At 48.1% G+C, this 10416-nt stretch overlaps 6 protein-coding genes across 6 annotated transcripts; 2 read left to right on the top strand and 4 right to left on the bottom strand.

Moving 5' to 3' along the window:
• Nucleotides 1-142: 142 nt before the first annotated feature.
• On the bottom strand, nt 143-1036 carry N7481_011915 (cytochrome and DOMON domain-containing protein; the record flags this gene model as incomplete). Its single annotated transcript, XM_057271134.1, has 1 exon — nt 143-1036. One exon carries the CDS (start codon nt 1034-1036, stop codon nt 143-145), a length of 894 nt encoding a protein of 297 aa, XP_057118308.1.
• A 542-nt stretch (nt 1037-1578) lies between these two features.
• N7481_011914 (Acyl transferase/acyl hydrolase/lysophospholipase) lies at nt 1579-2423 on the bottom strand (the record flags this gene model as incomplete). The annotated part of the gene is made up of 3 exons (XM_057271133.1): nt 1579-1636; nt 1988-2090; nt 2156-2423. The coding sequence occupies 3 exons, from the start codon at nt 2421-2423 to the stop codon at nt 1579-1581; spliced, it is 429 nt and encodes a 142-aa protein (XP_057118307.1).
• A 960-nt stretch (nt 2424-3383) lies between these two features.
• N7481_011913 (uncharacterized protein) lies at nt 3384-5002 on the bottom strand (the record flags this gene model as incomplete). The annotated part of the gene is made up of 2 exons (XM_057271132.1): nt 3384-4335; nt 4404-5002. 2 exons carry the CDS (start codon nt 5000-5002, stop codon nt 3384-3386), a joined length of 1551 nt encoding a protein of 516 aa, XP_057118306.1.
• Nucleotides 5003-5623: 621 nt separating this feature from the next.
• N7481_011912 (DUF3140 domain-containing protein) lies at nt 5624-5993 on the bottom strand (the record flags this gene model as incomplete). The annotated part of the gene is made up of 2 exons (XM_057271131.1): nt 5624-5825; nt 5854-5993. The coding sequence occupies 2 exons, from the start codon at nt 5991-5993 to the stop codon at nt 5624-5626; spliced, it is 342 nt and encodes a 113-aa protein (XP_057118305.1).
• A 1170-nt stretch (nt 5994-7163) lies between these two features.
• N7481_011911 (formate/nitrite transporter family protein) lies at nt 7164-8234 on the top strand (the record flags this gene model as incomplete). Its single annotated transcript, XM_057271130.1, has 4 exons — nt 7164-7442; nt 7496-7616; nt 7687-8043; nt 8098-8234. The coding sequence occupies 4 exons, from the start codon at nt 7164-7166 to the stop codon at nt 8232-8234; spliced, it is 894 nt and encodes a 297-aa protein (XP_057118304.1).
• An 818-nt stretch (nt 8235-9052) lies between these two features.
• N7481_011910 (TauD/TfdA family dioxygenase) lies at nt 9053-10392 on the top strand (the record flags this gene model as incomplete). Its single annotated transcript, XM_057271129.1, has 3 exons — nt 9053-9352; nt 9403-9668; nt 9729-10392. 3 exons carry the CDS (start codon nt 9053-9055, stop codon nt 10390-10392), a joined length of 1230 nt encoding a protein of 409 aa, XP_057118303.1.
• Between the last annotated feature and the right edge of the window lie 24 nt (nt 10393-10416).

Below are 10416 nucleotides of genomic sequence, written 5' to 3'. Positions count from 1 at the left end.
CTGCTGCACTGGTTGATATACTACCTTTAGAACTCCTTATTCGAAATCAATCATATCCATAGATGCCCTCTTCTAACTCATATTAATAGTTGATTCAACTATATATCGATCTCTTTGTACATGGATCAGTTATGTAATGGGCCTATTGACTGGATAAAACACGCTGCTTCTTCATACTCGACAGGAGAAGAATCGTCACGTAGCTCACTCCGACGATACCAGCCACCACACTACAGGATATGACCGCCCCGCGAGGTGCATAAGGGTCTCTCCATCCGGTCAGCTGGAAACCCAATCCCACATTGATAATCCCCAGGACGACCATGCTTCGTCCTAACCACCGATGAAGATAGGCGAACATTCCTTTACCACCTGTCTTATGAAAATGACGATGCTGTATCAGTCCCATGGCAGGCTGAAAGACACTCAGGCTCGCCACCACGACGATTCCAATAATTGGGTGATGGTGGCGCATCAGATGGATTTGTCGAGACATCGAAATGCCAACTACAAGTCCCGCGATGGAAAGAACCAAATTAAAAAGCTGTACCGTAGCGTGGATGGTCACAGTGCCAGATGAGGGGAACAGGTGCAGAGTGATCGCAGCAAAAGGGAAAAACGCCACGAAAACGAGGGTCATCAAAACAGCGTGCGCAATCTTCTTTTTGTTCAACCCAACCGAATCGAATGGGGGTCTGTTCCAGCCCGGGGTGATGGTAGCATTGGCTAGGTTCACGAATGGGTTCCTAGTTGTGTTTGTTCCGGTAGCATTCTTCATGTTGACGAATGCAACGCCATCATAATCATGTTCAAGGAGGTGTGCAGAGACACTATCTGAATGTAATGGCTCTCCGTACTTCACACCCCAAATCCAGGGGCTGGCAGGGTTCATCAGGTCCTCAGAACCGCCTTCCCATGACAAGCAACTGTCGCATCTGATATTAGCAGTAAGAGCTCCGTCATAATTACCACTGCCGTCGAGAACCGAAACATTTGCATCGGGATTATAAAGAGGTAGGAAATGACCTTTGCCCATCCTTGGAGATACTGTCACATTCTGATTTCCCCTTGATGCATAAACGATAAACATATTAGAGCCCATCATGTGAATTCCCTGTCCTAATGCAAACCATTGCACCGGGCGGGTCGAGTTCATTTGCAAGAAAATAGGCCCGGATCCCCTGGCCGCATCTGGAGATACTTGAATTGTAAATGTGATATCTTTGTGCTCCGCTGGCATTATTCTCTGAAATTGAGCACACCCCAACAAAGACATATAGAGGATAATAAGAGAGATAAGCTGTGCCATTTTGTGGTAAACACACGAATGGATTCAACAAAAACTTGCATCAAACGAAGGAGATATCTATATACTGGCGTTGGGGTAAGTTCAGCTGCGGATGGTCGCACGGTTTCGCTGTTAGGCACTCCCGGTTCCGATATGCCCGGCAACTAATCTGTTCCAATACTATTTGTTGATGTCTCTTGTACTATCTTGGCGTCTTGGGTAACTTGCTATGAGAAACGGTACTCTGTCAGCCCTGTGGAACAGAAGCTCTCTTTCTAGAATCCACCTAGTCAGGTTGCAGTATGCGAGACCGGATCCTGGACACGATGACCCAGAAGGCTTCCTGAGCTGGAGAAATACAGGTGGATGGATTAGAAGTGATTTTCCGGTATATATCCGCGAATACGGAGAGAGGCCTCTATGACAAGTAAAACCCGATAACCCTATGTGCAACGTCAGATTATGATGACATTTTGTAAGACTTAAAAGGAGCCTGCAATATTCCTGAACGTTAGTCCAAATTTAAATAGTCTAGGTATAAGGAGGATGACTTTCTATGGGATCGTACTAGGTATCTGACGAATAACCCGGGAAGTAGAATTTAAAGGCAAGAATGTCGTTGCCCGATTTGTACTTCCAGAAATGTATTTGACGCATGAGGTGTCACATCAAAAAGAGTATAGGTTTTGGAGAACATACCTAGGGTATGGCCCTCCATCAAGGTCTCGTGCGTATCCAGCTTTAGCTCCAAACAATGAAGTACTGATAGCCTCGGCCTCGACTGGATCCCTTGCCGGAGTTCCTGTTTTCCAAAGTCAATATCGAAGTCAGCAAAATTTCATAGTGGGTATTTCGGATGTTTCTTACCAGTTCCGTGGGCCTCGAAGTACCGCAGCCGGTCGCTAGGCCTCGATAAATCAAGACCAGCCATTCCACAGGTGAAGCGAATGAGTTCTGCTTGTGCCAAGGGGTTGGACATCGTAATGCCTTTCGTACGCCCGTCTTGATTGATTCCTGTTTGGCGAATTATGCATTCAATGTGATCACCGTCGGCTAGTGCAGCAGCCAGTGATTTTACAATCACAACTGCGATTCCATCACACCGGGCATATCCATCGGCATTCTGGTTCCACATTTTTGACGGCCAGTCGGTGACAACTTTTTTTGCTTGCTCTCGGCAACGTATTGCTCGGGTCCCAGGAGAAGATTAGTCCCGGCCGCAACTGCAACTCTACATTCACCATTTCGCAGGCTCTGCACCGCTTGATGTAAGGCAATCAAGCTGGAAGAGCAAGCTGTATCGATCAGCAGGTATTTCTCTCAAGACATCCCGGGGCTTCCTAGATCCCATAGCTTCTCGGGCGTCTTTGCATCGCCTGGGAACCGGCAGGCATTACCAACGATTGCAATGGGCTTAGTAACATACTGAGCATCTCTCGTCATTTTAAGAGTTGATCTCAAACAAGTCTCGAATTGTTTTTCTGTTTTGTTTGATACGGTAGTATCGATTGAAGTTGTAATACGGACCCAAAAGGCAAAGGTCCAAGGAGTCAAGCTTGGAGCGCAGGAGAATATCGTATTTTCTCCATGTAATTCGTGCGATGGGCTATGTGCGGACGTTATCAAAGTAATTAGTGCTCTACTATTGATGAGCAGGGCGAGATATAAATCCTATATAAAGCCCTATTTCTAGTTTGTTACTTGGCATACATGCTAAATACCTAGACTGGGTCCAAAAATGGAAATTGGGTCATTGGTCGACTGGTATCAGTGAATTGCACCCAGTAGCGATACTTCTTTTTTCTGCATGAACCTGGACGCGATTACATTGCATACTCTCGTTCGAGTGTCACTTCGAAATCTGGAATTGTGATGTTTCATCGACCTAGAGAAAGGTTTGCCCACTTAAAAAGCTGACCGGCAGTCTCGATTCGAACCAGACACTCCGAGTCAGCGACCCAAAGGTGCTAGATCAATTTGCATCGCGTCTTCTCTGGATAATAGAGGCCGGCGTATAGCCAGGTACCTTCCGAAGGGTGGTATGTTTGTTTATTAACTTCCAGCGACATGATTCAATGCTAGTTCTCAATTCTGTCTAGTATATATAAACAAACTCATCATTCTGTCCATCTGTAAGGTCTTCGGTGATATTTGATCCAGCATGAGTCGGGCCTTGATCCTTTGGTCCCGCTTCGCTTTCCTCCCCGATGCCTTCAAAATGCCTCTGCATAGAGTGATCGATTATATTGGCACTCTTCCCATTGCGAACCCGACGGCGGGACTGCTGTTTATTGAGGAACCACAGATTTGCCCATTGAATGAGCACGGTTATTGTCATCGCACTAAAGATACCCAGGCAGGCACGTAGTCCAGGGTGGTATGTCGGGGCATCCTTGGAAGTAAAGAGCAAGGGTCCCACGATATTGCCTGCAGAAGAGGCAGCGTTGTACAAGCTCATGGAAACAGACTTCTTTGTGGTTCCCGCTGTGTTACCAATGATCCATGTCACGACCAAGGGGTTGCCTCCAAACAAGAAGGCAAGGAGGTAATAGCCAGCCAGCAAGGCACCTTGAGCTGATGTTGTTCGGGCAACGGCATAAAGGATAGCTAGACCGGCAACTACCGGAATCATGAAGATAACCAAAATTGCTCCCTTTAATCGTGCCGTCTGCGCCATATAGCTGGCCAATAGGATGACGATCATTTGAAGAGCACCAAAGGGCATTGTAAGGAGCGTGGTAGTGTATTTGTCGTATCCTAGGCCACCGAGGATCAAAGGGCCAAAGATGTTTGTAACGCTGGCACCGATGTTGAGCAACATGGCCATTCCCACCCACAGATAGGTTTTGGGTTCCAGTGCCGCTTCTAAAACGTGGCTAAACTTGAACTCCGTGCTCCCTGTTCCAGTCTGGTTGGCCCGCAGACGCTCTATACCCTGCGCCCGTTCCAACTCCGTCAAAAATCGTGCCGTTGAAACGTCGTTGTCCAATCGCCAATACACCACAGGTGCTGAAACGATCGTCAGGAGGCCAACGAAGAGGAAAATTCTAAACGTGACTTGATCAGCACATGGACAAGGGGAATTATGATCGGTTTTTTTTTTATCATGACCTACATTTGCCATGGCAAAAGCACGTTTGTCTTAATTTGTGCCAGTCCGTAAGACAATGCGGCGGCCACGATCGTGGCAAGCCCGTTGGTGCTGTACCAGGCTGCAATTCGTAAAGGCTGTTCGGAACGTAGGTACCACTGACTTGTGATAACGCCGAATAGGGGTAAACACCCGGCTTCGAATAAGCCGAGAAAAAACCGAGCAGCCATAAGCGACCGAAAATTATAGCATGCGGCCATACATGCCTGCGCGATCCCCCACCCCAAGCACAGCGTCGGCATGAGGATCTTGTGTGGAACCTTGACAATCAAGAAGGATGAGAAGGGCTGCCAGGCTAGCTGCGCTATTGGCCCAATCGAGCCAACTAGCGAATATTCATTCCCAGTTAGTCCAGTATCGGTCTGGAGACCAAAGGTGGCGCCGTATCCTAAGACCGACTTGTCTAGAATTTGCAGGAAATAGACCCAGATCAGCACCAACAGGATGGTCCGGTCGGTTTTCCGACAGATACTCTTGTTCTCCTCTTCCGTGAGCGGTATACGTTGAACGGCCTCAGTGTGTTTGGTTGGGATTTCATCGTGGATCGCATCATGTTTCGACATGCTTGGCTTGGGTTTGCCCTTCAGACAGAGCAGGGAAATCCGGGGTAGTCTGGGGATGTGGAAATGCGGAGGTGTGTGATATTTATGGCCTCGAAGTCACCCCCCACGTCTCGTCACCCACCATGTTGATCGAGGATAAACAGGATCAGCTCACCAATGAACCTCCACGTCTTCCCCGCGTTCCCCCACGTCTCCATTCCCTTTCGATCCATCAATTCCAAGTTAGGTTCAATTCCAAGTTAGGTGTGGTGGGGATGGCCCCTTTGGCCAATCAAATGACCAATATGGATTCCCTCGGCTCCTACGTGCAGGCCCACGCTCGCGACCGAGTTGCCCGACCCGGCGCGACCTGTCTGCATTGCCCGAGATTCAATCGCTTTGCCTCGGACGCACCCGATTACGGCATGATTATTGTTGTCCGATGGTCCCGTTCGCCCCCACGCCCCCACCATTACAGAGACCAATCTACGCGGGCCTAAAAGCCACGGAAACCAGCGAGCAGCCTGGATTTGAGAATCAAGGATGAGAGATGCCATCAAAAGCCGAATCGTCTGCATTACTCAATAGCCGATTTTCAATAGCCGATCTTTCCAGCTCCCCCACTGCTACTCGTATAGCAAGTTACTCCTTTAGCGCATCATGCCCCCAATTCTTCAACGATCGATAACTTCGGCTGTGGGGGTTACGCTTGGCGCTCTCTTCCTGGGCCAGATGGCGTTTGCAGTATGACACCACCCTGCGCATGTGGTCAATTTCGGCGTCTGTGTATCGACCCAGTTGGCCCTCGGGATTGGGTTCCAAAATGTTGACGGTTTTGCGTCCGCTGCATCGAATGTTGAAATATCAGTCACCCTCCCTGTCGCTCGAGGAGTTCTTCTCTTGTGAACTGGACTCGCCTTTCGTGACCGATAGTCTCGCCCGAGTCACTGGTCCACCCCGATGACTGTGAGTCCGGCTCTTCTAGCCAGTGTCGAAGTTCACCCGGAGTCATGTTCACCAACTCCTAGAACTCGCAGTTTCCCTGCGGGCTCTTAGCTTTGGTTTCGTCTAAATACTGAACCACACGCGATATTGGCAACCGACCTGATGACAGTCTGCAAAATTTTCACCATATTGAGAGGGTCTTTGTGCGTAGTAAGTGGCCAAATTAAAGTCATGAATGTAAGCAACACGAAGGAAAGGAGAAGAAGTCTGGATTTGCCCGAGTGGCGTGAACACGACGTCTTGTTTATTCTTCAGGAAACTTTCCGCGCTGAGTTCGATTAACTCAATCAACTTCTTCGAAATCTTTGGATACGTGTGCCCTCTACTACGTCTACCGGGAAATATGGTGGCCGCGGTGCAAAATTCCGAAATTACTCTTTAGAGGATTACTCGCCAGGGAAATGTGGAAAGCCGTCTCAAGGTCAACAAAAGTTGTCTGGGAATCAAGTCTACTACTAGTACTGGGCTCTATTTTATTTTTCTTTGTTTTCCTCTCTTGCTTCGCTTAACATATTTAATGGGTTGTCTTTATCCCTTTCCACCTGGGCAGTCGAGACAAGGGATTTACGAGCCTCCCGGGATTTCATCCCCACTCGCCGACGATCTACCCCAAGGCCATCGCAGCCGAACAGAATGTATTACAGACTAGAGTTGATTACTCTGCAGAGGAATAGAGCATCTTAGACATCATTGGCTTGCATTGCCAATGATCCGCGGAGATACAATCGATTACGGGGAAATGAGGAGTGCCCGCGTTGGCTTATCTTCGCCAAGCATCCCCAAGAATGATAAGCTACTGGTCCATGAATGGTTCGCAGGATTGGGCTTGGCAAAAGATCGACGATGCTGCAAGCGGCAGCTGAGCTTAAGGTACTATTAATGTACTCCGTACAGAGTTGTTGGTTATCCTTTATCTCGCTTCGCCATTCTGACGAATAAAATCCAGTCGCAAACTTAAACCCATCATCCAGATCAACCAGAAAGCACAAGATAAGAAGCGCGACATATGGTTGCTGAATTCGGTAGGAAATTATAAGTACTTGTGTCGGTCTACACTGACTGGAATCTTTACAGATTTCAATCCAGCGAGGAATTAGTATATCATAATTCCTTGAGTATTGTTTTCTGGTTTTATCTCTTTGGCAAATAGGAAAGCATCGCAATCTCGTCAGAAAACATGACATTCGGGGCCCTTTCTCCGTTTGAGGTCATAGAGGCCGTTGCAAAATCGGGAGTACAGAAAGGAAACATGCGACTGGACAAGGTTTTCCTCAGCTCCGTCTCTGCTGGATGTCTGCTTGCCTTTGCCTGTGGAACAGTCCTCAGTACAAATGCCACCCCTTGGTTCCAGGAAAATGCCCCGGGACTGATGCGCACCATCAGTGCCTTGGTCTTCCCATATGGATTATGTATGATTATCCTGACAGGTGCCGACTTGTGCACAGGATCATTTATGGTATCTATTCCTGGGAAACATTTTTGCGTGCAATCTCTGATTGGTGTTTTTAGTTCACTACCGTTGCAGCACTACAGCAACGTTTGCCATGGTGGAAAATGCTCGTGCATTGGACAGTGACCTTCCTTGGCAATCTAGCAGGTTCTCTTTTTATTGTGACTATTATCTTCGGTTGTTAGTTGCAACCCCCCCTCACATACCCATCTCAAATTTGGTAAATATGAAGCTCATTCAAGATTTTCAGATGGTGAGGTGTTCTCTGCGGAGCCGTTCAAATCAGCTGTAATTACCTTTGCGACCAAAAAGCAACTCACCCCAGACTTTCGCGTCATATTTCTACGTGGTATTGGCTGCAACTGGCTGGTTTGTTTGGGCTGCTTCTTCGGCATCCAAGGACGCGATTTGGCATCCAAGATTATTGGGATCTGGTTTCCTATCTTCGCGTTCGTTTCGTTGGGATTTGACCACGTTGTCGCAAATATGACATTTATCCCTCTTGGGATCTGGGAAGGGACTCCTGACCTCAGCGTTGGCCTCTATATCTGGAAGGGAATCATTCCGACCGTTATTGGAAACATTCTCGGCGGGGGCCTCTTTTGCGGTAAGTACTCCAGTCCTTGATCATAGACAGATCTCTCAACTAATGCGTCACCAGGGACGTACTACTGGTATATTTATCTACTGGATCTCGAAAACAGTGTTCTATTCGGGTCACGGGTCTCCGCAACTCCCCAGAGTGGCCTTTCGGCAAAAGAAGGCGATGTGGAAGCCTCTGCGGCCGGGAGTGATTGAAACAAAAAGAAATGCGATCGTCCGTGCGCAGTGCAATCGCTTGACACTTTATCCCAAGCTGAACAATCATCGTTCCAGTATTGGATATACCTTACGGCTCTTGTCAAAATAATTTATAATGTTATATAATTCATCCTACGAATACTACTAAGCAGTACCCTCCCCCCGAGATTACTAGGTATCAAGGACAAATTTCACAGCGTTTAGTAACTTTGCCAGCGGAAGGTAGTGTCCGTGGAACTCGAGAATATAAAGCACCATAAAACATGACGCCAACTCATCACCCCAATCTCACCAACCCAGCTATGGTGCTTGAGTCTGCGCCCCGGTCGCTCGCTAGTTACCAACTAGTGATCAGTTATTAGTCAACTGTCACTAGTACTACTAAACTAGCACTGCAGGTCCAGGACGCTGTGGGCAATACAACAGAGCTCTCAATGGACACTTCAGTCATTGTCCTGGGCAGGGCATAGCAGGACAGACTTTACTGGTCTGGAAAGACCGTTCTTCATTCAGCGGGATACTCGCACACCATCTTGCGTGATTCTGGCAAATTCGGGCATCTCGCCGAATTGCCGATAAGCCGGGCGCGCCCCCGCCACGTAGTATTGGCTCGGTCGAGTGACCCGATCGATGCGACGACCCGGTGTGGGCGGGGAATCATGGAGTATAGAGACATTTGCAATCCATGTCCTATATATTATAATTTTTTCCCTTGAAATCTTAATCCTTCATTGCACAGTGGCATTTATTTTTCCGCTCTATCCAATAACCCTTTTTCCTGGTCACTTCCTCGGCCACCAATATCGACCGCCAAAATGTCGGCTACAGTCCTAGAGACAGTCACTTCACAAGACCACTCACCAACCAAGGTGGATATCACCAAGTTTCCAGACGGGTTCAAGACATCTGGACAGCATCCGCCCGTCTACTCCCAAGTGCGCCCGTATTCAGAATTTCCGAAAGTCCACGGCGGTCCAACGGTCTGGAAAGCGGAGGACTACCGCCAAAATCCTGAACTTTGGACACATCAGTTCAATGAAAATGAGATCCATGAGCTTGGCACGGCGGCAGATATCTTCATCGAGAAAGATCTGCCTTTAACGGGAATTTCGAAGGTTAGAAAACCCAACACTCTTGGAGTGTTCCGATTATTGATTTTGATTAGCAAAATTTCTCGCTTCCCAATCTCTCCAAGCGTTTGGAAGATCTTCGCCAGGATTTGATTAATGGAAAGGGCTTTTTCCTCTTCAAGGGAATACCTGTACGACAGTGGGATCTTCGCAAGTGCGCCACCGCATACATGGGCCTCGGTACTTATCTTGGATATTTTGTGAGCCAGAATGGTCGTGGTCATGTGTTGGGACATGTTAAAGACTTGGGCGAGGACCCAACTAAAACCGATCGAGTTCGGATCTATCGTACCAATGCTCGGTAAGTGATTGTTGAACAGGGAATTCCGGCTCACTATCAAGTCTCTAACTTATTGAACAGTCAGTACTTTCACACAGATGGCTCGGACATCGTAGGGCTTCTTTGCATCGCGAAATCTCTGTCAGGTGGTGAATCAGACATTTCGTCAACGCATCATGTGTTCAATGTGCTTCAAGAGAGACATCCGGATGTTGTTCAGACTCTCTGCGAACCAAGTTGGTATTTTGACCGCAAAGGCGAGCTGTCTGAAAGTGAAGAGCAGTGGATCCGGGGCAGTATCTTCTATCTTGAAAATGACCGGGCCGGCGACAATCCTCGGGTCTACGCTAGATTTGACCCCATGAACGTCACCTCGCTGTCGCGTTTTAACTCAGGGCCAAATGCTGTTATCCCACCTCTCTCGGATAAACAAAAATATGCAATGGAAATCTTCGAGAAGACCTGCGCTGAGTTGTCATTGCATATGATTTTGGCCCCGGGAGATATTCAGTTCGTCAGCAATTCGCATGTTTTTCACGCCCGTACTGCCTATACCGATCACCCTGCAAACGCCATTGATGACGACGGTCAGCCCGCGCGTCGACGGCACTTGATGCGACTCTGGCTTGCGGCCCCAGAGTCTGAAGGTGGATGGCGACTTCCATATCACGACACGCTCGAAAAGAAGCGGGGTGGTATTCAGGTGAACAATCAGCCTCCCGTTTGCCCATTGGATGCAGAGTAGATCTCTAAAGGGCTTGAGAATTAC

The sequence above is a fragment of the Penicillium waksmanii genome (genome assembly GCF_028829765.1).
Source record: "Penicillium waksmanii strain IBT 27052 chromosome Unknown utg000009l:1.0-4314994.0:1.0-4318279.0, whole genome shotgun sequence".
NCBI lineage: Eukaryota > Fungi > Ascomycota > Eurotiomycetes > Eurotiales > Aspergillaceae > Penicillium > Penicillium waksmanii.
The sequence above is the reverse complement of the archived record's forward strand: the minus strand, read 5'-3'. Positions and strand labels throughout refer to the sequence as shown.